A 27,776-nucleotide genomic window follows, 5' to 3' on the forward strand; every position below is an offset into this window, starting at 1 on the left:
AGTCTCCAAATGACAATGACTCTTTTCCAGAGATGCGATGTTTTCCTGATCTCAGTTGTGAGGGTTTTTTGTTAAAGTTGGACAATGTTACTGATTTTAAGTTTAGCACCATGTCCAACAAAACATTTTATTATTTGGTGACAAAGGTGCTAATCAGAGCAGACTCCAAGAGCGAGTGGACACGCGGTGGAGAGCCCACCTGGGCCTGACGGAGGCTCAGAGGCCTGAGTGGAGAGCGCTCTACAAGCCTCCGCTGACTAAGAGGGGCGGGGACCTCCAGTGGAGGATCCTCCACGCTGCGGTAGCTGTTAATGCTTTTGTTTCAGTCATCAACCCTACAGTGTCTGACGCCTGTCCTTTCTGTGAACAGAGGGAAACCATTTTTCATTGCTTTACGGAATGTGGTCGACTCCTTTGTCTTTTTCAGTTACTCACTCAGATGTTGTTTTTGTTTAATGTGGTTTTTTCTAAGACAATGTTCATTTTGGGTTGTCGGTACAGCCAGAAGCAAAAGTGCAAAAGTCAGCTTTTGAATTTTTTGTTGGGGCAGGCTAAAATGGCCATCTACCTCAGCAGGAGGAATAAAGTTGCGGAATCTTTGGATACCGATGCAGTTTTGATTTTCAAGCGGATGGTTAAAGCGAGACTGAAAGCGGACTATGGTTATTTTTGCTTAACCAAAAATGTGTCTGTTTGGTCATTTGATTTGTGAATAAAAGTGGTTTGAAAAATCAAAAAAAAAAAAAACTCTCTCTTGACAATATACAGCAGGCAGGATGAAGGCTCAGGATCATCCTGTCTGAAACACACAATAGCTGTGTTTACTGTCTGTCTGTAGGTTATTCAACAGCTCAAGTGGATCATACACTGCTGCTGTTATGGCACAAAAACCCAAGGGCAGTCTCAAACTCACGCTACGCCACACTCAGTGTTCTTGTTTCAGATGTGTCAGTCCAAACACCCACAAATAACAAAGAGAAGGGAAGCACATGCAGTAAGGCTGCAAGCAATGATGAACTTATTATTGTCTTCAAACTAAATTGTATGTTTACTATTTTGCTGTCAAACTGCACCTGAGATACACACAGGAACACTGTGACATGGACATCAAGAAGTTGAAACAGCATTTTTAATGAAAGATTACAATACATTGCTCTTGACTACGCCCGTGTGGACACAGAGAAAACTACACTAAACACGCAAAGAAAAAATGCAGCAGTTATATTTTTGATGGATATGTATATTTCTTCATTTTAAATACATTTGATTGCCAACATCCACACTCTTCTGGTCCAGTAACAAGTGTCATACACATACAGCATTCAACTTGTTAATAAAAACATGAGATAATCATATCAGTGGTATCAAGTCAATAACATATTTTAAAACTTATCACATTTATTATTACTATTTACCATTCACCCCTTAACCAAGCCATAGTGTTAGAAAGTGCTAGAAGCCACGAGTCCCTGTTTTGTAGAACATCTAGTGCAACGAATACTGATCCAGGAGCAGCCTATTGTACGCTCTGTTCTCTAACCACAAGTCACATTAGGGAAAACATTTCTGTCTTAAATAACCAGAATACCAAAAGGTATCTTATGGCAAACATATAGAGATGCTTTCCACATGTTTTGCTATTGAGGATTTATGATTTGTGCCTTTTAGTTCTTAAATCAGGGACTACATGACAGCTTAAAAGTGCAACAGAAACATTTGAGACGGATATTATCATTAACCTGGAACAAACAATGCATTGATTGTACCTGACTCTGTATTGGACATTTGTCTCTAGATGAAATTCAATTAAAAATGCATTATGATTATGTTGCATCACTCTTTGTTGTCTATCGAGTGAATTAATTTGCAGACATAAAAAGGTAACATGTATAAACATCCTTACAGAGTATAACGCTCACACATTTATTTACATAGTAAGATATTAAGAGGCCTGCAAAGCAACAACTGTTGCCTGAAACTGTACAAAGTCAAACATTTAATGGAAGAATTATATGGAAACAACAGCATGTGAGAGAGAAAATCTTTCACAGCATCTATCTGGTCCGGTTATAAATTATGTAATGAACATTTGGCACTGACTCTTTTCATGGCGGCTCTGATTTGGAAGTACTGGTTTGTGAATAGTTAGGTCTGGAAGGCTGGCCTGTCTAAAAATGAACAAAATTATCACCTCGCATATAAATAATCCTAAATGTAAACTAAATTGTAATTATGAAAAGGTATAATCCCTCCTAAAATAAATGTTATGGCAATAAGCATTCACTAGTTTATTTTTTTAAACTGAGAAAGCAGATCGTATAAAGTGATTAATGTTGTCATATTAATTTCACCCACAAGAGGGGGACATCTTTTAAAAAGGTCTAAAAGCAGCACTTTTTTTTCTAGGCGAGTTTGATTTTCATATATTGTGTATTTGCAAGTTATTGAACATACCAGAAATGCATTTTAATAACTTTTAGCACTTTCAAAATATAGAGTAGTGGTGTACTCCAGCCCCCTGTGGCCAAAATGAGTGTTACAACAACAAACACTAATGACACTGAAAAAAAAGGGCTTTCTTACCGACCCATTATGGGAAATAGAATCAAAAGTTCAACTGTGTGTATTAAACTAATAGCCGTCTTATGTGGAATGAAAATATGGAGTGCAATGATTCCAACTTCAGGAAGTTTGCGACGTTTGAGCTTATGGCTTGGAAATGGAAGCTTGGCACCAACATGTCCGTGGGGTTAAAAAGCTTAAATGTCCTAACCCTGTTCTGATTGGTTATAAAAGTAAAAGGTAGTTACTGATGGGTTATTGCTGTCTGATTTGTCAAAATCTGCTAGATGATCTGAACTGCTGGACATAGCGATTACATCGTACCATCCAGTTTTTTATCTTTCACAAACAATTCCAAAACATAAAACAAATGAAAGCCCTGCTGTAGTTCTAGTGCATTCAGCGTGTTCTCTATTATAGACCTCAACATCATTTACTCAACATAACAATCCATTTAATAGACCTAAAATGCTTCATTGAGTTTTAATGGAGTGTAGGGATGAATCTTGTTGGTGTTTCACTCTAAAACATTTTGAAAAGAGATTGTCTGAAACTAAAACTCACATTAAATACACTGTCATGGATTGCTGGTATGACCACATATGGAAATGTTGTCATGCATGTTATCATTGGAAACATCTTGGTAGATTTCTTTGAAAGAACACAGTATATCTCTGGTATTGTCGCTTAGACTGAACGCTAAACACTACAGGAAATAAATGTGATCTGGATACAGCAACAGTCTTTGGTCACTAAAATATAGCTACGAATTGACACTTCCTTTCAAGTACCATAGTTAGGTGGGAAAAGAGGCTCGACAAAGCTGCTAATGCTAAATATATGTGCATTGTGTGTTTGAATAAGAATGATCGGTGGGTTTTTTTAAATGATTTTGTACCATTGGTAAAGTTTCACAGCACATAATTCCTGCTTTGGTCATAGTTTTGGTTTGAATTACGTTTCTGTATTTAATTACTGCAAATAATATTTTATTATTATTTTTATTTAAACCATAAATATATAAATCGTAGTTTGTTTTCTGTGTAGGGGTGCCCTACCACCACATGATTGCTATGCATCTCTTTGTCTCAGTGGAAATGTCCCATGGCCTCCGCAGCCTTCACTCTCACCACAGGATCTGGATCTTTGAGCAGCATCACTAAACCTGAAGACAAACACTCAGTCAATACCAGAAGGAAACAGAATGACCTGACATTACAGAAGAAGCAAGGATGTGCAGTGAATCACCTTTAGTGATGGTGCCCATGTTGAGGTGGGAGAAATGCTCCTCTTGAAGATTCCCCAGTAGAAACCCTGAGCACACACACACACACACACACACACACACACACACACACACACACACACACACACACACACACACACACACACACACACACACACACACACACACACACACACCCACAAACACACACACACACACACACACACACACACACACACACACACACACACACACACACACACACACACACACACACACACACACACACACACACACACACACACACACACACACACACACACAATGAACAAACTGTCTGTGGTCCGTACACAGTCTCACTAGTTTGAGACGACGGTCATGTTCATGTTCTCACCTATAAACATGGCGGCTCCGGCCCGGACCTCCGCCCAGCTGCTCTTGAAGAACTGGATGACGGAGATGTGATAGAAGTTCAGCATGCCGGGAAAGTCCTGAATCTATGAACCACACAAAGTGTATGTTGAACATCTATAACTAGACGAAAACATTTTGTCCAGACTTTGATAGCTCTTTTTGTTAAATAGCATCAAAAAACCTGAATCTAAATCCAACTAACTTCACTGAGAATTGCAGGATACCCCTTTCCAGCCGTGCATGTGTTTGAGTGTCTGTGTCTCACCAGGTACTTGGTGAGGTCGTTGATGAACTCTCCGTAGTGTAAGCTCTTGTCCTCGTGGAGGTGGTTCTGAAACATGGTGGTGATCTGCTCTGATCCCACCACAGGAGCACACACTCGCATGGAAAACTTACACGCCTGGACAGATGCAAAGACAAGATAGATATCAGCATTTAACAATGTAGCAGTATGCCCTGTAGGTTCAGAGTTTATTCATTTAGTTCGCTCAGTACCTTGACCACCTCTGGGTTAGGGTCCACCAGGTGTAACAGCAGGCTGACCAGGACATTGTGGATCTGGTCTTTGAAGACCGGCTCTCCTGAGCCAAACTTGGACAGGTTTCCCATCAGATGGATGGAGGCACAGCGGATCTCATCGTTTTCCTGGAGTAGCACAAAGCAAGATCTTTATTTAGCTCTCTGTGTGTGTGTGTGTGTGTGTGTGTGTGTGTGTGTGTGTGTGTGTGTGTGTGTGTGTGTGTGTGTGTGTGTGTGTGTGTGTGTGTGTGTGTGTGTGTGTGTGTGTGTGTGTGTGTGTGTGTGTGTGTGTGTGTGTGTGTGTGTGTGTGTGTGTGGAACAGAGACACAGAACACCAACCTACATCGGCTCTGGATAATATAAAGAAACTAAACGGTGTCTATGCTGAAGTAATCGCAAAAACTTCCAGAACTGTTAAAAAAAGAGTTACTTTGATCCTTCAATTTTTCTAGGCGTCATACAATATATGTAATCAAATAACATGTTGAGTAAATTAGACAAAACTTACGCTTTCCAAGAATGGTTTAATCTTCATGAAGATATAGACCACTAATAAGTGGACGTTCTTCTTGTCCAGATAGAGGAGAACTTTGGAAAGACCCGACATGGCTTCAAGGGTGATCAGCTTACCTGAGGGATAAAGAGAGAACTTAAAAAAACATGTTCTACTAACGACAATCAATCAATAATGAGAGTAAGATAAACATGGTGAGGGAAAGTGAATCACCAAACCACTGGACTGTAAACGTAAGTAAATAAATCAGGAGAGCCAGACTTCAGATTATTGTAACTTTCTCATTTTTCCCACCATGAGAAATGACTGTCACTTTACCTGGATCGTCTTTCTCCTCCATGCCTGAGCTCATGGCTGCCAGCAGCTCCTTGGCATATTTATTCACCTGGTGGAAGAAGGAAGCCAGGGTGAGAAAGAGGAACCAAGAATCAAACAAATATGTTTTAAAGTCTTAAGAACACAATTTGTAGGTCGGCATGTCTCTGCAGCTCCATAATAAATGATGATTCTAAATGCTATTTCAGAACATTTTAACTTTGAACAAACACTGTGCTTCCTGTGAATTACAATTGATCAAGTCCATTTTGCAATTTAGTTAACATCTCCATTAATTGTGCAACGGTTCTCTTGTATGCGAGTGTGAGAGCTCAGTACCTTCTCAGGTGATCCCAAGGCTATATTGCCCAGCCCTCGCACAGCCAGCATGCGCACAGTGCAGCAGGGATCTGATATCCTCTCCATCATGTTGTTCATCAACACATCTATCAACATCAACTCCGTCACCACATGATGGTTTAACAGCTGGATCCGGGAAACGAGAGCAAAAGAGAGGTGTCAGGATACCTATGTTATGATATTCTTTATTATTTAGTTGTTTACACTTCATGGGGTTAGCTGCCCCTTTCGAACACAGGAAAACAAAATGAGGTGCAATATTTCATAGTGCATCACCTCAGAAAAGAAAGCAGTAACGGTGACTCTCTGGCATTCGTAGATGTTGTTTAGGGACGGACACAGACACTCCACGATGGAGGGCAGCCTCGGACCAGCATGCTTAGCCATCGCCCTGCAGACGAACACACACATTTATTTCTAGCCTTATATATTGAGGAATTATTTATTTGGAACACATGTTCTACTAGTTATGAGACTATATGAAACGCTAGCTAGAGTACTGGTGAGGACATACATTTAAATTGTAGCAGCAACGATTAATCGATTGGCAAAAACCAAAAAGGCTGTTTTTATCTTGTAAAATGTGAATAGTATCTGCTTTCTTTGTTTTCATCAAATTAAACTGAATATCTTTTGGTTTTAAACTGAAAAACAAGACATTTAAAAGACATGTTTTGCTTTTTTATGACATTTTAATCTAAAAGATAAAATAAAAATGTAGGTCTTCTTATCTAAAATCAGCCCTCATTTTAGATATAGTGCAAAAGCAGAAGGATGGTGTTTTTCATATCAAGCAACACCTTAACATATTTATTTTTGAAAATGATTTGACTCCTGTTCAATGTAATAGTCGTACTCGTCAGTAACAGCATTTATCAACAGTACATTTCAGATTGAGATCTCCAAGTGACCCAGCTGGTGTGTGTATCAGAGTCCTGCACAGGTCTGATTTTCAAGACCCGCTCCCGCCCCACACCCGCGACGTGCAATACCGAACCCGCCCCGCTACCCGCACATATTGCCAATTTGTTCCGCAACCCGACCCGACCCGTCGGCACAAGATCCGCGACCCGACCCGAACCCGCATAGCCTATATATGAGCAGTGAAAACGTGCAATTATTAACACATGCAGTTGCATATTTGTCTCAAAAAGCGTGGGATGTTGGTTATTTTCTCCATCTAGTAACCAAAAGCCTCCCAGACGCTGGGTTTCGCTCTTGAGGAAGTGTTATTGAAAATGCTGTATTCTCCGCTAGAGAGCTTCACCTCAGCCATTTCGAATGCGGCGCACACAGCAGCAGATTGATGCGCTGCAGAGGTTATGATTATGCACGGTCCCGCGGGGGAGAGGTCTGAGGATTTAAACATTAAACTAAATTATCATTATTTCAATATATTTATTATGCAACACCCGCGACCCGACCCGCATCATCTTTGTTTTACCCAGAACCGAACCCGGAAAAAAGCGGTTGGAAAAATACCACCCGCGAATCACCTTTTTTGCGGGTCACCCGCCGGGTACCCGACCCGATGCAGGACTCTGGTGTGTATGCGTACCTTGCCAGCAGTGTGACTCCAATTACGTGTGCATTTGCTTCCTTCATTGCATCCCAGGCTTTATCCTCATCCAGTCTTTTCATCACCTCATCTAACTGAGCCCGTGCTAACAAGATCCGCAGAGCATCAGCTGCTACCCTGATACACAAAAACAAATGACACCTAATAGTTAGCACACAGGCACACTTCAAATTCAAGTTGAACAGACAATACCATTTACATTTTACCAGCTCTAAAGAGAAACATAAGCCCACCCTGCTACGTGGATGGAGGCAGTGTGTTTATTGTTGTTGTCCTTCGGTGCCGAGACCCCGACACTTGCTCCCAGTCGGACAGTGAGACAGGAGAAGAGCTGAGGGAACCGGCTGAGTGCCGGCTCCTGACTCTGACCATTTAATAACAGCTCTTTGAGACCACATGTCATCTGGAAGCAAAGAAAAGACAGAAACACATGCAAACATATGAGAATCATCCTCTTTTGCTACTTAAACATTTCCCTTTAATAGCATTGCTTTCATATTTATGTTGAGGGGAATTGTGCAGGATAAAATAAATCTGAATTTTTATCTCAAGCTTGATGCAGTACGATGTATTCAGTTTGAGACTCACTGCGAGCGGCTGATTGGTTGCCACCTTCGTCGTCCCTCCTCTCATCATTGAGTCCCTCTGGTCTACGTAGGGCGCCATGATGAGAAGCTTCTCCATCACCATCTCCATGATCTGATTGGCTACGATGGGGTCCGCCCCCAAGGCCATCCACATCTCACTGGTCCAACTGGACAGAGAGAAAAATAAAAAGTCATTTAAAAAATAAACACTTAGCTCTAAGAAATGTGAGAAATCCTTTGTCCTACAAAGGCAAAACATAATAAATGATATATATACCTGTCATACGGCAGTGGTTGGTTGACTAGTGTATTGACGACAGTCTGTAGATGCTGAGAAGCCAGGATTAGTACCGTCTGTCCCACTGCCACTCGCACCTAAGCATGGGTACAAGAAACAGATGAGCAGGGATAGCTCATTGATGATTGGATAGCATTTCACATATTAGCTAAACATTTATAAAAAAATATTCACATTATGCTAAATATCAAACACTGTCAGTTGGTACCTGCTCCTCTGTGATGTTCTGCAGACGCACATGTAGCACCTCCAGCATCTCTGGGACCTGACATACAAACAGGCAATGAATTTGATGAAAAGGCCTGTGTGTGTGTGTGTGTGTGTGTGTGTGTGTGTGTGTGTGTGTGTGTGTGTGTGTGTGTGTGTGTGTGTGTGTGTGTGTGTGTTCGTTCTACCAGCTCCTGCAGTCCTCCTCCTCTGTTCTTCAGCAGAGTATTGAGGATGACAGACGAGGCTCTGCAGCAGTTTGCCTGACTGTCAACCAGCCCTTCAAACAACATGAACACCAGCGTGGTCAGCTGCTGCTGAGGGAGGCGCTTGCTCATCACCTGACACACACAAAGATGCAACTAGGTTTGCCTACTATCTTGCCATAAACAGTGAAGAGAGGTAATATTGATTGCAGAATAAAGGCAAAACAACAAAACAATATTGAATGAACAGATATCTTCCTTGGCAGGGAAACAGAAGGATTGAACACATGTACTACAGGAGAAAGACAGCCGTGCCGAGTGTTACCTTGGTGAGGTCGGAGCAGGTTTTATATAGGACCGAGTGGTCAGGGTTATCCAGTTTTTCTTTTAGCAGCAAAAGACTGTCCACACCTTCATCCTTATAATCTAGGGAGAAACCTGCACACAAAATAAAAATTAGATCGGGTCAACGGCAAGCTTTGCATAAACTAGTTTTTTGAATGCATAAACGTAAAACATCTAGGTTAAAACTGGATTATATATGTTGAGTGAGAAATACAAATGTTTCAATTTACCCTCCTGGAATGTCTTAAATAAATAAACATTCTAGTTATATCACAAACAATGGATACATCACGTGAACTTTCATGCAGTGACTGTAAAACACACATAGTAAACATTTGTCTACCTTCATAGCGCAGCTGAATGTAAAGCAGGGAGTAGATACAGTCCACAGCAGCGGTGCGTACAGCAGGGTGAGGGTCAGAGCATCGGGGAGACAGGCGGCCCAGCAGAGCTCCAAGGTTGTGGAAAGTCACCATGTTCTACACAGAGAGGCGGGAAATACCGGAAAAGAAAGTCACAAAATGTACATTTGAACAGCTGGTAAAGAAACAAACATTACCACTGATAAGATCCTTGTTTAGGTGCATTACACATTTGAATGAGTTACAAGAATGCTGTTAAATATCAAACCTGAGAGACAAAGACTGAGGGTTGATGTGTGTGTTGTGTGTCTGTACCTTGACATTCAGGTTGTCCAGGTAGAAAGCCAGCAGATGGGAAATAGCTTTGACAGACCTCTCTCTCTCGTGGTCCTGCCCGGAGCTCAACCACGACTCAATGTGCTGCACAGCATAATAACACACATCATGTCAGACAACACTGTGCTGCAGTCATACAGCAGGGGAAGCTTCACAGCCAATGGACATCTAGCTAATCCAATTGTTCTTTTTAATTAGACAACCTAAAAACACAAGTCAAGGGAATAAAGGACAGGAGACACAACAAATAGTGGTGGTGGGATTTGGTACCAGCTAGCTTAAGCTAATGTGCAGCAATGTGCTAAAGATCTGCCACTAATTAGATCACGTCTAAAAAGAACAATAAAACCACGAAAGAATAATGCAAATATACAAATATTTAATTGAATGATTAGTAAAACATCACCTTAAAGATGTTCTGCAGGCCATCAGGAGTGGGGTCCCTGGCCAGAAAACTTCTCAGCAGATCCTGCAGTGCAGCCAGAGTGTCTTTGTACAGCGCCTGCACAGAAATACAAGGACATACAACATAACAGAATTAGAAACATATTGCACAAAATGAGGTTTGCATGTTTCAAAGTGTATGTGTTTTTCTTGAGAGGAATGAATGTGTAAATAGTTTAAACAGTGTGAGCACACATCTCTATCTTACTTTTCTCTGCTTGGGGTCCAGTGTCTCCTCGTCTTTGGTTTTCTCTGGAGTTTGTATCTCGGGTGGCAGAGAGAACACAGTGTTCACACACACCTTTAGCAGTTCGAAGCTCTCATTCTCACTGAGTGCAGGGTCCAGAGGCCTGAAGCACTACAAGTCAAGGATGAAACACTGGGAAATGATGGGATGTCCTGTTTTTGTGGACATTTGTGATAAACATTGAAGCTGAAGGATACATAAGGTTGGCAAAGGTGGTGATCACAAGATGGCGTAGTGGAGTCCTCAAGGAGTCAGCTGGCTCTGCCTTGATGAAATCCTGAATAGTGTAAATATAACAGCATGAATACAGATCAGAGAAGTAGTTTCATCCACAATTAAACATTTGTGACTTGTGGGGCTATACCATTTAAAACAATAAGTCATTTAAATACCATTCAGGATGGTAGAGTGATTGATCTTTTTTTAAGCCTAACTTTTATTTTTCATTGAAAGATATATTAAATGTTAATGGAGTCCTTTTTAAGAGGATCAGTTCCAAACAAGTTTGTTTTGTTAAGTGTGTAAGGTACAAATTGTAGACAGGGAAATCTTTGCGATATCATAATGTGTTTTCAACACATACAGTATTTAGCCTTATATATACTTAATATTGTGCTTCCTGCGATTTGAATATTGCACTAGTCCATATTGCAATCTCAACAAGTGTTGGATTAATTCTGCAACCCTAAAGTTAAACAAACTGAATTGACTACTGACCAGCAAGACATTGATGATCTCCTGTTTGCGAGAGAAGACGTAGCCTTGCTTCTTCACACACTCACTGATGGCTTTGGCTATGAGCCCAACACTCTGGACCAAACTGAGTTTCATAGTCAGGTCCTGTTATAGGGAGAGACACAAACAAGTAGGCTCACAATATGAAGAAAAGGGGTTGTTTGCATTTTCAGGAATGCAAACAACAAGGCCAACTGGAGCCCAGTTTAGCAGATGCAACTCTACAAGCGATTGAGCCAACACAATCCAAAATCATCATTCCGGCAGTATAAGAACAAAGCAATCAATGAAATCAATCCAAAAAGCGATATTGTAGATTGATCCTCCATGCCTATTGTATGGAGAGACACTTGAATCAGAGTTGTGTGATTAGAAATTAGAGATCGATTGACAGCAAACCACCAGCAGGCTCTTATTTAAAGAAGTCACAAAAGAGCAGTTAAGATTTAGCAAGACATTACAAAAGCCCTTTCACACTCCAAAAATCCACCATCAGGCAATGAAGGAAAGAAAGAATGACCGTGTCTGGACCGGAGGGAGATGGATCCAAAGGGGAAGGATTTTTATACTCATTTTAATTGGGATAAAAAGCTCATTTTCAATTTCAGTTCAATCTCAGTTTGTAGCAGTGAAACAAAAAACAGTAAGTCATTCTAACAGCGTACAACTGCATACATAATGCAGCATTATTGTAAACCAGCTCTTTAAAAAGGAGCCAAATAATGAAACCATAACATGTCTATTTGACAAGAAGCTTTTTACTCAAACCCATTTTCACATAAGTAATGTAGCGAGGATGTTGCTAGTAATGTAGGTCATTTAAAATAATTATAAAAGGATTCAGTAACGGCCAGAGGAACACACTTTGCTTTAGATGCAAGGTTAGAAACACCATCTAGTAACGAAGGCAATGTATTTTCATTAATTCACCCAAATCTAGAGAAGCTTAGAGTATCAAAGCCCCACTTCCTGCAGGCTATAAAAGTGGCTGCAAAATAAGATTAAATTGTTTTCTTTTTAGCGATGACCGGCCATTTGAACTGATCACAGCCACTGTTCTCAATCAATGCTGACCCTTTTAAACAGCCACCTTTTCAGTCTGAAGGGGTTTGATACTCCACAGATTGTTGGATCATGTTCATCAAACTATATTTCACTGAGGAAGAGCATTTTCACTTCTGACCAGTCAACTCTATTAACTGTGCATGTTTGAAGTAAAAACACAGTCATCAAATTAACCATATATTTAAGACACTTGTGAAATCTATTGCTCTACCAGTGTGAAATACAATATACAGCAAAGTAAATGCTTTTAGAAAAACCAGTTACTTCATTGTAGTAAGGTGTGTATTCTTTCCCTAAAAGACACTTTCCGTAAAAGTTTTAGTAAATATCACCACAACATGTGCAGAATTGTTGGTGAAAGGAGAGCGAGGTGAAAGAAAGAAAAGTTAACTGGCAAGTGAGACAGAGAAAGCTGAAGGAGAGAGAGAGGGCCCCGGAGTTCCTTCAACAATACCTTTGTCTCTACTTTAATCCCCAGAACCTGTGTGAAATAGAGTTAATAAAGTCATGAGAGCACATACAAATAACTCAACTGGGTGATGTGTGCAGAGGTGCGTGTGTGGCTGTTTTTGAGAATGGCATAATTTTACTTGTGATTTAACTAAAGTCAACACAGCGGACGACAGTGTTACTTCTGAAATCTGCAGATTTACCAACATACTAACTGCTGCCTCCCCGTTGCTATAGGGATTCATTCAACAGAGGGACATTTTCACAAGGTATAAAGCATGTTTGGACATATTTTTTAAAAATAAATGCAGACTGGTTTTCTGGATTTAATGCTTACCCCAATAAAGTAATCGATTCGTTATTTATGTGTTAAATAAAAATATAATTAATTAATTATTTAGATTTGTTCCTCCAAATTAAGAAAAAGTCACCGTTTGCTCCCTAACACAGCGAGATACACACATAAAGAAATGGGTTTAAATAAACAAGCTGACCGACATCACAGGGTCTATTTCAGGGCAATGTTGGGAGAAACACTTCAAGCAACAAACCTGAACTGACAACATAGAAAAAGTCTTAAAATGAGCCGCCCACTAGCAAACATAGAGGACCAATCAGTGAGCGGATATTATAAATGGTACAGTTTCAAACTATGGATCCATTTGGAAAACAGAAAACTATTTTAACTCTGAATTGCAATCAGACCTGTTTATCATATTTAACAAGTAGCTTTTATTACAATATTGTCTGTACTTCAACCCTTGTTTGGCCTCATTATCAGTGTCATTCTTCCCTGTTTGCAAGTTTGTGTCTCTTTAATAACAAAGTCATGTTACCTTTGTATGTACATTACCTTGGTATTGAAGTGTTTGCTGATGGCGCGGAGGATGTCTTGATCAATGCGAGTCAGTATCTTCTCCGGTGGTGCGTTCAGGGCCACATGACCATAACACAAGATTAATGTGCTTTTCACTTTCTCTACCTCGACATCGTTACGTTCCTGAGGAAAGGAAAGTGAAGACAGACAACAGAAGCGTGTTTAACACCAGCAGTTACACAACAGGATCTTCACATGACGGATATATGATAAATGTTTATTGTACTTTGAGAAGGTTGAAGATGCTCGGTGACTTCTTGAAGGCGTCCGACTTGCCGAACTCTTCCAGTTTGGCCAGAGTTCCCTCTAAGTGGCTGTTGGCACACAGACCCACCCCCATTGCAACTCCCTGACAGATCGAGAGAACAGAAACAAGAAGTCCAGGCATGAAAATGCAATAGCAATCATTGAGAAATGCTCATTTTTATATCAAATTCACAACACAGGAGAAATCCTCGTATGACATTTGTACCTCTCTTTCGATGGCATCACTGTGTTTTGCTGTGAGGAGCATTTCTTGCAGCTGCTTTTTAACCACTTCCTTATTGAAACACTGTTTGAGAGTCACTCCGATACATTGATACAGGAAACTCTAGAGAAAATGAAAAATACAAATTATATTACTGTAATTACATATATGATGTTAAATGTGATCAGTGCTGGTTTCTAGTCTAATATTATGTTCACCATCGACAGTTCTCATCTGACAGGTTTGGGAAGAAATACAGTTTGTACACTACATTTTTCTTTACTGAACATTTAAAATAATCTTTAACTTACTGTTGTTAAATAAACAGCATTAAGTCTCTACACTCAGGTTAACTGTTCACCTCAGGGGCTGTTATGTCATTTGTTTGTTTATTCCACACATGGCAGTTATTTTAAAACAAAACATGTACACTTGTACTGGTCTTTTGTTTTTGTATAGCGCATGGTGGAAAGGAGCAGGGAGAAGAACATCTTATTGTACCTGCCCCTTCTCATAAAGAGGCACAGCTTTGTTTGAGGAAGTCATGAGCCTTAAAGGATGGGAATCACCACTGAACACAGTCGGCATCTTGAGTTTTATTATGATCAACATGAAGCTCTAAATTAGGCTCACTGTGAGGGCCAACAACGACAAAACCATGTCAAATTATTTTATGTTACTGGGGACAAAACAATAGATTGAGTTCACTCGTTTGATTTGTGGGTGAAAAAGCTGAAGCTCTTACCTTCTCCTCCAAGGCGTTGTTATATGTCGAGAGGTATCTCGTGGCCTCTGCTGCCAGCTGACACACCCACTTGTCATCATCAATAGTAGACAACGTCTTAGACAAGAGCTGGAGAAAAGAATTTAGAAGAAAACCCACTTAATCGAGTCAGACAGTAATGTTTACTCAATTAAACAATCTTCCCAGGAATTTCTTTTGAATTGTTAGTCAGACATGGGATGTCTATGAGCAAACTATATTTAGGATAATATTCTCAAATAGAGTAAACAAGCCCACCTTCAGCAACTTTTCACCCCACTGCTTCTTATCCAGGCTCTCTGCTGTTGACTCTGAAAACAAACCACACACAGACTAAAACTAATGTTCATGAGACAGAAAAAGGGAAAGGATCCCAAAACATCTGCACCCTACATATGCGTAAACGCTGTTAAAAAGCACAGCAAGTATCCACTCGGTTTCTCCTACAGGAAAGCAGGCTTCCTTCAAAGCTTTTTAATAAATATAAACATAGAAATGATCATGTTCACATATGTTCATCATACCCTCTAAAATGGAGAGCAGAGGAGGTATCTCTTTTTCCCAGAGTATCTCTGTGTTGGGGTGGATGTTGATGCTGAGGATCTGAAGGAGAGAGAGGGAGGGAGCTCCGTGACCTCTGCTGCTGAACGGGAACGCTGCATTCACCTGGGGCACAAACCACCATACACACACACAAAGACACACAAATACCAGACAGGGGTGTTCAGATTACTAAGTACATTTTGAGTAGGATTAGTATATTACCCTTTTCATCCCTGTTGTATGTTGAATATACAGAAAGAACAGCTCTAAATATTAAAATTACAATATTTTAAGTCAAAATGTGTGAACTTCAGACTCGACAACGGATGATAATTATTAGGCATGACAAATAGTTGTCTAACACAGGCCCTGGATTTCATTATATTATACTAAATGTATTTCTATTTCTTCAGCTGTTTATGACTGGATGTTCAGTAAGCCTTTGCTTTAAACTCTAGTCACAAAAAGATGTGACAGTTTGGCTCCATATAAAGTTACAAGAAATGTGTTCTAGTTATAGAGTTGGATTTACTTACCAGCAGCCTGACCATTAGTGTTTGAGGAGAGGGCAGATTGACTGGAGGACAGAGAAGACACATTTTACTTGATGTTGTGATCATGCAGAACAATAAGAATGATAACTTTCTCAAAGCTGCTCTTTAGGACTGTCTTTGCATCTAAATGGAACAACTGTTTTGGATATGTATTAATCGTTTAAGTAAGATGTCATGCAAAAGAGGAAGTCAAAGACATCACTTTGGTATTTCTCCCTATTATCTGACATTTTATAGACCAAATAATCACCAGAATAATGGATTATTTGCATCCCAACAGTACATGGTCGGTAAATATTGCCCCTACCTTCCACAGTAAAGTCTATGTTGAAGTTGGGCTCCTGGTTACTTTTCTTCTTGCTGCCCAGCACGATCAGACTCTTACACAGAGGCGTGGTGGCATTGCTGAACTGAGGGGGGGTCAGGTAGTACAGCAGCTTCGGCCACAGCACCTGAAAACAACAAAATATACTATAAGTTTCTAATCGATGTTAATTTGTCTAACACATACAATGGACAACAACTGCTGTTAATTTAACCTGAAATCAGGGCCGGCCCTCGGCATAGGCAGTATAGGCGAATGCTAAGGGCGCATCAACCCATAGGGGCGCCAAAAATTGAAAAAAAAAAGAGTTAGAAATAATTCTTTTTTTTTTTTATTTCATAACAACACAATTTCCCGATTTTGGATCAACAAAGTACATCTTATTATCTTATACTAACAGAACTACGCCTATATTGCGTACAGCACCCATAAACTATGGCACACCCCCCCAAATCAAGTTGAACTGCCCCAGTCCCAGTAAAAACCAAAGGTTTATGTGAAATTGTTCTTTTTTTGAAATAATGGTTTTAGTGTGCAATTATAGGTTTTAATTTTGTATTTGTATTCATTTAAAATAAATCAAACTCCCAAAAAACGTACACAGCTTCTGTGTGCTTTTATTAACATTGTAATTTACTGTGTAAGCGGCCGCGGGGGAGAGCTTTAGAGAACTCTCCTGAAAGACTGAGCGGCTCTGATAACCTCAGCTCAGTGAGGTAAAGGCACACCTTTATATGATCATTATAGTTATAAAAAATAAGAGAACAGGTGAAAAACAGGTATAAAATACTGACAGTACAAAAAAGTTGTTATTAATAAACAAGAATACAGTTTGAAAGGAGAGTGATTTGTAAAATATCCATAAAGAAAAAGAAAATCTGCTTACAGTTCTGTTTCATCTGGGTGTTGAGAGATGTATCCATAGATCTCCTAATGTTGCTCTCAAAGTGCACCAGATTGATGCTTTTAACTTCAATATTAAAAAAAAAGTCTTCCCGGGGTGCATGCCCCCGGACCCCCCTAGAGGAGGTGAGGTCCCCTCCCCCACTTAAATCATGTTCAAATGGATAGGAAACTAAATACAGTTGCACACATCTTGTGTCAATATCTTTCTGTGTTGGTGGTCATGCCACAACCGTGCACGCGCGAATCATAGTGAGTGTCTGCATTTTCGGGGGGGGGGCGCCAGCTAAAATCTTGCCTAGGGCGGCAAATTGGTCAGGGCCGGCCCTGCCTGAAATAATCTGTTTTACAGCTTCAAAAAGAAATGCAACAGTGAAACAAACATCAGTCGTTCATTTTTTTTGGGAACCCAGATGAATCCGTCAGCAATAGATAGTAGGGCTGCTTGATTATGGCAAAAATCATAATCTCGATTATTTGGGTCAATAATTGATATCACGATTATGAAAACGATTATCCATTTACTTTGAAAACATCAATTTATTGGAGAAGAAAAATGTGAACAGTATGTTTTTAACAGTTGATTACCCTGAACTTTAAGTATAACTCAACTGAAAAACTTTTTTTTAATAATAATAATAATAATAAAAAAAAGAATCGTTATATTTCGATTACATTGTTTTCGTAATCGTTGCAAGCCATAATCGTAATTGCAATTAAAATACGATTAATTGAGCAGCCCTAATAGATAGTCTACGTACATCAGCGAGTCGTCCCACAGTGGTGGTCAGGAGGTGCAGGGTGTTGTCGCACATCGACCTCAGAGCCTCGTTGGTCACCTCCTCTGGATCTGCGGGCTTCTGGCCTCTCTGGAGACACACAGATGGATTCATGTTTTAGATTCTAATCTTAAGTATGTTATCGTGAAATGTAAATAGGCTTCAAGTTTGATCCACTTGATTTGTAAGCCTTGTAAGTCTACACCTTCTCATAAAACGCTCAGCTTTATATGAACTTTCAAACAAATCCACTGATTAAGGTTAAATCCAACAGAAGTTGTACCTGATATGTGTCAGGTAAGGCGCAGTGTTGTACGATGAATCGAACCAGCAGCTCCCCCCCCTCCAGCTCCAGGTAGCCGTGATGAGCCATCGCACTGATCACCTGCACCACGCGCTTCTTCACCTGAGACACATTCTTATGATTGTCTCAACAAAAATCATACCAAAAGGAAAACTCAACTGTTGGTCAATGGTCACATAGAGAGTGTGTGTCTGCATGTGTGTTACCTTGTTGCTGTGGTCAGCCATTGGTTGTCTGATGCTGACCAGAATCAGCAGCTTCTTATTCTCCATTGTGGAAGCTGCAATAACACAATTAGACACAAATAATTAACGGATAAATAATAAGGGTTGTGTCGACTACATGAGTTTGATATGATAGAAGACGACTGAATGACTCATTTAATCATGCCAAATGAATCAGTGATGTGTGTGTAGTAACGGATAATAGGAGCTGTTGGGGATGCATGTGGGCTGTGCAGAATCTTATTTTATTCTAAACTTCTATTGAGATTTTTTTGTAATATAGCTTTGAATGTCTGTTGGCCTACCCTGAAACTAAATTGTCAATTCAACTGAGAAAAAAAACGAGTTTCTTTTTCTTAATTAAATTAACTTTCTACAACGAATATAACTCCTTGTATATGCGGCAAGAAGGAAGGCAAATCATTTTTTGAGTGCAGCAAAATGTTGTTTATGAAAGTCTCAAGTGTGTTTTCTCACTGGTGGAATTGATGAAGTGACGAAGGACGGCCAGGGAGCCCAGCCTGCTGCGCTCATTGCTGTTCTCCAACTTCTGAAGAACAAACATGACCAGCCGGTCTGGGAAGGAGTTTGCTGGAGAGACGAGTGGAGAGGAGTTAGAAAGAAAGAGATTAAAATGTAAAATCCCATAATTTTCTCATTCATACAAAATCAGGAACACAGGAATCCCCAGGTCTATTTGTCTCCGTCTCTCAGTTTGTGTGAACAGATTGACAATCTTTGTGTCAATGTGTAATCTGTAAATGTAAAACCCCTTCCACAAATGAAAATAAAAACAAATGTGGAAAAATATTTTGCCAATTAAAAAAAAAAAGCCCAAGTAAAAATAAGATAATCTGCAAATACATTAAATAAATTACAGGTATATGAAAATGCATTTTTGAAAATCACAACATTTACATCTTGCGATCAGGCATTCGTGAGTCCAGTTTTTATTTGTGTTATCAAAAAGAATTTGTTGATCTCAATTCTATTTGTGAATTTACATTTTACTCACACAGAGTTTAAGACAAAACACAAACACCATTGAGACAAGAAAAGCAAGATGTTGAAGGGAAGAGAAGTGGACCATCAGCCACAGCTAATATGATTATGTTGTGCTGGACGCTGAGTCCGGCTAATGGCTGATCGCATTACTGATCTTGTGACTCCATAGAACTAAAACAGATAGAAATGCTGTCAAACAACCTTCAGCTATTACCAAACACTTAACCTGGTCATCACAGACTCTTCTTATAAATAATGAACCACATTGTATATGAAAGCTTCAGTACCTAGTAAGCTGAAGCAGCGGAGGACCTCGTTGTGGTTCTTGACAGTAGGAGGGTTACTGTAGTCTATTGGTGCAGAAACCTGGGAGGAGAAAGGAGATGTGTCAACTTGAGCCCTCAAACAAGTTCTGGTGAGCTCTGACATGTCTAAATAATTACATAGAACAGGTTTATTACATCTCAATGGTAATGGCCAGATGTTTACCTCAATCAATTACCTTTGTAGCAGTCATAATAATAATAATGAGGAAAATACCTTTGACCTGCTAAACAGTTTTAAGGTTTTGAGTCAGATCAGTGTGATAGGAATATCTGTAGGTGTGGTTAAGATTATGTTGCTGTAACATTCTGATGAAACACTCACAAGACAATCCAGATCATGCTCACATATGGTTGTAAGACTCATTGTGGTAACCTGTTGCGACATAGCAAGGCATAGGGCCAGCTCAGTCACAAGGTTATGCAAACATCTGACTGCAGCACCCCTGACAGTCATTTGACACATGTCAAAAAGAAAGCCGCTTAAGGTGAACCTACAGTGAGATGCAAAGCCAGTGTGCCCAGTGCTTAGCCTCAGAGTTGTGATTTATGAGGTGAACCGTTCTGTCGGTAAACAGAAGGATTTTGACATTGCACAATGACTGCATTACAGCCAGTATGACACAGACTTAAGTATTGTGATAGAAAGTGCTGATCAGAGGTCGCGTTAACCAAATATATTCCGTCTATGACGGAATTCTTTTGACAATGACGGAAAAATCTGAAAGCAGTCCGTCATTTTGACGGATTAGAACAAACTCAGAACAGCGCCAAAGTTTCCCCGCAGCAGGGCTCCGGTGTTATGCCCTTATGTCGTTTCCAGACCTAACTATGCCGTACAAATCATTGAAATGTCTGGGAGTTTATGCTTTACGCTGTGGCGCGCTCCCGCGAGGTGCAGTGGGCATGCACAACACGGCATAACACTGGCGCCAATCCCCCCCCCCCCCCCGTTGACAGTTCACGAGCGTGCTCTTCTGCCGCCCCCCCCCCCGTCAGTTGTGTACAGACCGACGGGTAATAATGGATTTTGACGGAAATTTTACGATCCTGTCCGTCAAAATTACGGGCAGCGAAAAAGTCTAGCGCAACCTCTGGTGCTGATTGAAACCAGCAACCGACAGTGGTCATACCACACAGATCCACGTGAAGGTGATGTGATGTACTAATGTAAGAATGTTATGCTTGTGGTTTGCTCAAGTGATGTTATTGGGCACTCTCACTTCTGTTTTTTTTGTTAGTTATTAACCATTTCAAACGTTTCACATCAGGTCTCCAAGAAATGCATTAGCTGAGCTTGATGGTCTGAACGGTACCTGGTGTGGATTCAGTTCAATTCATTTATTCACAGAGTAACATCATATGACATAATGGAGATATACTACACCCCAATAGTCTATCCAAAACATTAGTAAAGGAACCCAGACACAATATACTGTATGCTACTAGCCCATCTAGAATTGGACAATTGGAGGTATATATATATATATATATATATATATATATATATATATGAGAACAGCAGAACATCTTGACGAGTATGATTTCTGCAAATTGTCCCCTTTTTATGAGCGTCTGTGTCATGTGTCTGTGATGTGCTGCATTGTTTGATTTAGTATGTGTGTACCTGTTGATGCAGGGCAAAGAGCAAACTGTCCAGTTGTGTCTCCAGCACTCTGCTGCTCATGCTGACAGAAGCATCCAGAACTTGGCACAGACTCTGAGTGGAGGCAGAATAAAGAAGTGAAACAAAGTTTAATTGACAGAAATAAAGAATGAATGCTCATAAAAGTCAGGAGACAGTTGTGAATGATGGCCATGAAACAAAATGCACTGCACTACAAACCCACCTTGCTAATGATATAGTGCTCGTTGTTTTTCTTGTACAGGGACAGGATGGCAGGAATGAGTTTAGGAATCTGCTCCTCCAGTTTATCACTGGCCATCAGATGGCTCATAGAGCCCACCGCCTCCGCTACTGTCCACCTCAACTGGAACACAGAGACAGGAAGTCAGGTGACAGGCGTTACAGAGATGATGTGACAGATTCACTAAATAGTAACCTTTACTAGAACTGTGTGAATAGGGAATACATAAAAAAGGTGAAGGCATGGAAAAAGGTGAAGAAGAAATCATGAAGCTCAAAAGATAATAGACAATGTTTTGCTACAGGGAGCTCACCTTTGACTCCCTGCTTTGTAACCAGTTATTGAAGAGGATGTCGAAAGCAGCATAGATTTCACTGGAGAATGTGTCCTTCCTGACTGTGGGATCTGGAGCTTTGTCCAGGTTGGCGAGGTACTCCAAGATACTGTCGCTGAAGTGACACAGAGCTGCAGAAACAAACAGAGGGAAAGGGAAATTAGGAAGAGGGAAAAACCATGTGAAGTGTTTTAGGAGAAGGATATTATATTATTCAACATTTATGAAGACTTGATAAAAGCCTGTAGGGAGGTTCTTACCTGAAGAGAAGACCCACTTCATGTTGTCCTGTTTGGCCATGCTCAGCATTGGCAGCATGGTGCCCAGAATAGCATTGAGGAAGGGTACCATTCCATAAACTAGAGAACAAGGAAGAATACAGCATACATGAGACCGTATTAGCTCTCACTTCCTCCGTGCTAGGAGAAATTGTACCAATTGTTAACAGAAAAGCATGGAGGGAACTCTGTATCGGTCATTGATTTACAGTTACTCTAGCTAATTCCTCTAAAAAGTCAACATAAATCTAATTCAGTTGACACAAAGAACTACAAGGACAGCTACTCAGAAGCAGCCACTGATACAAGTCATTTCATATTGAGCATTTAGAATGTTCATAAGGAGTCATGATTTGATATCTATTATATACTGTATAGTAGGGATGGGAATTTGAAAGCAAATGTATATTCGAATATTCGACCCCCCAAAAAACGGTTAACCGAAATGTACATATCCTATAAAAAAAATTCAGAATTTTTTTTTTTTTTACCCAATTTCTTTTCAATAACTTTTGGGAATAAATAAATACATGTTCAAATAAGTGTAGAAACCAAGTCTAATTTGTCAAATGTATTGAACTGGTGATCACAGTTTGAGAGCTATAGGACTACAACTTTCATGTGCGGAGGCGAATCACAATCAGCCAGCTGTAGAGAAGACCCTCTCAGCTGGAACGGAGGTTGCGGGTATAGCAAGGTATAGTATGTATATAAGTTTAATTTGGCATAGTTTGACCTCTACACCGCACTCACTAACCTGGTCGAAATATTTCCACACATTACTCCTTTTTGACGCCATGTCTGTTGTGTAGGACTCTTCTTAGTGTAAATAATTACCGGACTATGACTGGTAAAATATGTTGAATACCGGCAAAACTAAATCTCTCCTGTCAAAATGTCTATGTACTTTGCCGCCACACACGGTTGCCAAGCAGCGTTTATTGTTGTTTAGGCTGGCCACTCATGTGTCGCGAGTGTTGACAGGGGGCGGGGGAGCACGCTCATGAACTGTTAGCGCCGGAACCTCGCAACGGCTGCGGAGCGCATTTGCGCCACATTTGGGCCTAAGATGAGGTTTGAGTCTGCGTGATCTGCGTGTAGGGAGGGGCAGCAGCCATGTCATTGGCTAGAACTAGCTAGATCTGATGGATTTGGACATAAACGCGAGTGAAGTATAACCGGACGCGAGAGAGAGAGATCAGCACCTGCAGCTCTGCCCGCTGTGAGGGACCGGTGAGCTGAGCAAAACTATGGCACTGTCGTGTATATGTATATATATATATATATATATATATATATATATATATATATATATACACACATTGAATTATTCAATTTGATAATATGTAATCAATTTAGGCATCACTCCCAAAAACAAAAAATTAATACAAATATTCGAATACCTGAATAATTTCGAATATTCGATTAATCGTTCCCATCCCTACTGTATAGTATATATATTTATATTATACAAAATTAAAGGCAAAGCCAGGCAAGTTTATATATGTAGCCCTGATTTAAAATAAGCAAGAGTTGCAGGAGATCTGCAGTTTGGAGCATAATAACTGAACGCTGGTTTTACATCACAGTAAATGCACATTTAGAATAAAGACGACATGCATACAAATGTGTACAGGACGCAGAAGCAGTAGATGTCGTATGGGACCAATGTTGTGTGCTCCTAAACAAATCAAATCTGGTGGTGTGCAAACATTTTGTCCAATAAAAGCTGTTTTAAACAGGTTTAACATGTTTGTGTCTTTCTCAACATCACTCAATAACTGATTGAACTTCCTTAAGTAAATATATTCTCACCGTTGGAATCTGAAAGGTTGGCTAGTGTCTTGACCACGAAGAAGTGAGGAAGGAGCCCCGGCTGAAACTTGCTTAGTATCTCCTCCATGATGTCATTGATGTGCTTGTTGCCCACAGCGACCAAAATATTACTGGCTGCCTGCTGCCAATCAGGGATGACCTCCTGAGGGAAACAGAAAGGCAGAAAAAACATTAAAGAACATAGCTCATCCTCTTCACTCTGGATTAAACAAAAAAAAACAAGAAAACATTTAAATCTGACATTTTACCTTTGATCGCGTCATCTCATCTGAGGCCAGAGAGATGATACTCTTGATCCTGGGGTTACTGATCTCCTCTATCCTGCAGCCCACAATCAGCTCAATAGTCTGAAGAATCACAACTCTGTGGCTCACCACCAACTATAAAGAGGTGGAGGAGAAGAAAGGAGAGACAACAAGAGAAGCAATAAAAGGAAATATCTATTTTAAAACAAAACTGAGAAGTAATAATGTCAAGTTCAATGTATTCAACTGACTGCAACGTAGGCTAAATATAATACACAATATTCAACAACTTCTCAATGAAAAAGGACATTCTTTGTGCAGTGTCACTGATGTTTCCCTACATATTTCCCCAGTGTATCATCTGTAATCACAGTCATGGGCTGAGACTGTATGATAAGATCATACACACACAAGCTGATTCAGAGCTCTATTGGGACATTTATTAGGAGCTAATGTGTTACAAATACAAAATAAGGACCAGGAAATTAACCATTTTTTCTATAGGCCCATGCAGGTCAAATCTAAGCAGGTTAGAGGAAGAATTGAGCAATATTTGTCATACAATATCTCAATTGTATTATAGTACAGCTTCTGGAAATTATGTTGACAAAACATGTTTAAAAAGAAAAATGTGTATGTTTTTTGGAAACTCCAGTGGATTAAAGACTTGTAACATTAAGACTCAAGTTTAAGCTCAATTGGCAGAAAGCTATTTTGAATATTTGTACAATTCATCATTTAAGTAATTCTGAAATATTGCTGTTTTTGGACTGTTGGTGAAACAGTTTCATTATGTTCTATCATTCATAGACCAATTAATAATATTAATAATAAATTATATTTCTATAGCGCTTTTCTTGAACCCAAAGACGCTTTACATTTGGGAGGGAGGGTAGACAAACAAAGAAAACAAAAAAGAAACAAAACAGAAAAGCAGTCAGGATTAGTGATTGATATATCAAGATAATGAATCGAAAATGTACATCAATAGTGATTTATGCTGCTTGACTCTCATTAGTCAAACCTCAAGCTGAAAATCTGATTCTCTCTGTGACAGAAATGCACCACAAATACACACAAGTTTACATCTTGCATGTGTGGGAAACCAAAACCACATGCTAGAGGCCCTTTAGGTATGACCAGATTCCACAGATTAGCAGTACAACAGGGGGTCACATGACCAAAATTCAATCAAAACACAGAGATGTCCATAATATAAGTTAATGGTGTTCACCCCCTGTAGCTTCTAATCTGTACACTGGGGTTACAGACTGCAGTCACAGCAAAAGAGCACTTTAACTGTTGAGAAGTTCCCAGATGGTGTTTACCTGACACTAATGGCAATATCAGAACTAAAGGAGAGTAAATGGTAGTAAAAGCATGCTCATGTATACCAGTCATGCCGATCTGGCTCTTTTGGCAAGGGCTACAAGAGTGTGTACTGATAATTATGTCCACTGGTTACCACGGTATGGTTTCTTAGACACACACAGTAGAAGTAGTGGGATAGAGCTGTTTCCTGGGGATTTACCTTAGGGTGTTTCAGCAAGTAGTCCTGGCACATGGCTAACACTCTGTCTGGCTGCTGTTTTCCCAGGGTCAACATGGACTTCCTGACCTGCTCCTGGACCTCTGAGTCTTTATCAGTGGCCGCGTCTAGAAGAGCCAGGGTCACCTCTAGAGGGGGAAACCACAGAATGATGAGAAATATGAGTATGGAGATTCAAATGTAAAACACAAGAAAGAGAGGCCCTAAACACAAATGGCTAGAAAACAGTTTGAGACACCAGTGCCGCAAAACCTAGGGCAACCTGAGAAAAATGTGCATGGTTTAGAACAATCAGAGCAAATTCACAACTGTAGATGAATAGAGGCGGAGATCATACAAATCGGGAAAAAAGAGAAGAGCTCACGTTCCACCTCTGTGTCCTCCATGATGTACAGCCAGAGGGATGGCTTCCTGTAGCCGAGGATGTAGCTTCCTTCCTGGGATACAGATGGGCAGAGGCTGCCTGGAGCTAAGGAACATAATACGATATGTAGATACTAAGTAAATATATTAATTCATTTGACCCTTTCAGTGGTTTTGCAGACCGCCATGTTCTTATTTTTATTGAAAGGTTTTTACTGGACCCCTTGAAATGTTAATCTCCTCATGTTAGGAGCAAATTAAGCATGTATAGTCAGTGATATATTTATCTATAATATCTGATTTTTTTTTGTTGCTACAACGTCATGGCACTGGTGCTTTCTGACACAACTTTTGGTTTTCTCTCATCGTCATGTGTGACACCAAAAAGCAGGTTGACTAATGACAGCAGACAAGAAGAAGAAGATGGTTTAGAGCTGATAAATAATAGCTTCACTAAAGCACATGTTTGTCGTTGACCAACATCTATCGAAGTATATCTGGATGAACTGAATATGCTTTAACATCTCACTATCCTTGCAGCTGTCTACGCTTTAGTTACCTGTCTACGCCGCCTCCTTAGCCACTAACCAGTAGACTACGAAGAAGAAAACAACATATTATTAATACAAAGCTATATGAGGCTGACATTGAAAGAAAACGGCTCTCATTATTGTCCAAGTATATTCTTGACGTCATGTCTTTTGTAGCTTGTGTTATAATTGTGTATGCGTCTTTAACCTCATTGAAAGATGATGCTGCAGACTTGTTAGCATGCTAACCTAGCATCTGTTGCTACGGAAGACAGCGTCCTCACACCGCAGAATGAAGGAAAACAAGAGCGTTGCTAATTGGGATAACTTACCAAGTCTTAGTAAACGTTGGCTGAATAATTACCTCTGACGACTGCTTCTTCTCTCGGTTTGAAACAATAGGTTTTCCCTGTCAGTGTGGTCGCTGTGTGCCTGTCTGTCAGTGCAGGTGAGGTGAGGTGTAAACACGCCTGGTCATGTGCTTGTGGACAGCACGAGCGCATCAGGCAGGGGGCGTGGTCAGAGAGTCATAGAACTGAAGCACATAGAGCTGCTATTCAACCTACAAACCATGATCAAGTCTGCTTTAGTAGAGTGAGAACTCTCTTATGCATGGCTTCACTTCGTAATCAAGTTATTTTTCTCGTGGTGTGTGTTTCTCATTTCTCTGTGTATCAACAAGTACCTTTAAACCAGGTTTCATTCTGACACAAGCCAACAGTAGTGAATTAAGTTTTAGATCCAAAAAATCCATTACAGGTTTAAACATGTAAACAAGTTTAACTTGCTAAACAGGAATGGCATAAAGAGAATCTTATTTTAAGTATAATTAGTAGGGTTATATAAGTTATTTTATTGTGTAATTGGAAAGGGTCTCCGGAAGTGGTTTTGGGCAACAGTGTCTGTTCTTGTCATTTGTACTTATAAACTGTA

The 27,776-nt window shown here is 40.0% G+C and overlaps 1 protein-coding gene across 3 annotated transcripts; it reads right to left on the reverse strand.

Moving 5' to 3' along the window:
* Positions 1–1,112: 1,112 nt before the first annotated feature.
* On the reverse strand, positions 1,113–27,332 carry mroh1 (maestro heat-like repeat family member 1). 3 transcript variants are annotated; one of them, XM_034101945.2, is made up of 45 exons: positions 27,208–27,332; positions 26,315–26,419; positions 25,933–26,078; positions 24,405–24,536; positions 24,136–24,298; positions 22,303–22,401; positions 22,022–22,173; positions 21,691–21,831; positions 21,468–21,560; positions 19,805–19,883; positions 18,990–19,103; positions 18,495–18,568; positions 18,268–18,390; positions 17,967–18,074; positions 16,285–16,429; positions 15,960–16,000; positions 15,405–15,546; positions 15,139–15,191; positions 14,863–14,970; positions 14,121–14,240; positions 13,875–13,997; positions 13,625–13,771; positions 12,776–12,802; positions 11,239–11,361; positions 10,719–10,798; positions 10,483–10,624; positions 10,237–10,332; positions 9,810–9,914; positions 9,476–9,611; positions 9,113–9,225; positions 8,770–8,922; positions 8,583–8,639; positions 8,354–8,451; positions 8,078–8,243; positions 7,723–7,892; positions 7,469–7,606; positions 6,187–6,301; positions 5,890–6,036; positions 5,554–5,620; positions 5,230–5,351; positions 4,697–4,846; positions 4,467–4,601; positions 4,182–4,284; positions 3,811–3,876; positions 1,113–3,727 (listed from the first exon to the last, which is right to left on the reverse strand). In XM_034101945.2, the coding sequence occupies exons 2-45, from the start codon at positions 26,334–26,336 to the stop codon at positions 3,651–3,653; spliced, it is 4,911 nt and encodes a 1,636-aa protein (XP_033957836.2). In that variant the 5' UTR covers positions 26,337–26,419; positions 27,208–27,332; the 3' UTR covers positions 1,113–3,650. The 3 variants fall into 3 exon arrangements, with proteins under 3 accessions (XP_033957836.2, XP_033957839.1, XP_071061905.1); XM_034101948.1 differs by having other exon boundaries at positions 27,176–27,259; XM_071205804.1 differs by lacking the exon at positions 12,776–12,802 and having other exon boundaries at positions 27,176–27,259.
* Positions 27,333–27,776: the final 444 nt, after the last annotated feature.

The sequence above is a fragment of the Pseudochaenichthys georgianus genome, chromosome 16 (assembly GCF_902827115.2).
Source record: "Pseudochaenichthys georgianus chromosome 16, fPseGeo1.2, whole genome shotgun sequence".
Classification (NCBI taxonomy): domain Eukaryota; kingdom Metazoa; phylum Chordata; class Actinopteri; order Perciformes; family Channichthyidae; genus Pseudochaenichthys; species Pseudochaenichthys georgianus.

Bases quoted from the DNA above. Each gene is read 5' to 3' on its own strand.
- mroh1 (XM_034101945.2), bottom strand. From the start codon at position 26,336: ATGGAGGACACAGAGGTGGAAC. The intron at 9,915-10,236 runs GTGATGTTTTAC...TATGCTGTGCAG, and splicing joins GCCTGCAGAACATCTTTAAG to CACATTGAGTCGTGGTTGAG. The intron at 4,847-5,229 runs GTAAGTTTTGTC...GTGCTACTCCAG, and splicing joins TTAAACCATTCTTGGAAAGC to GAAAACGATGAGATCCGCTG.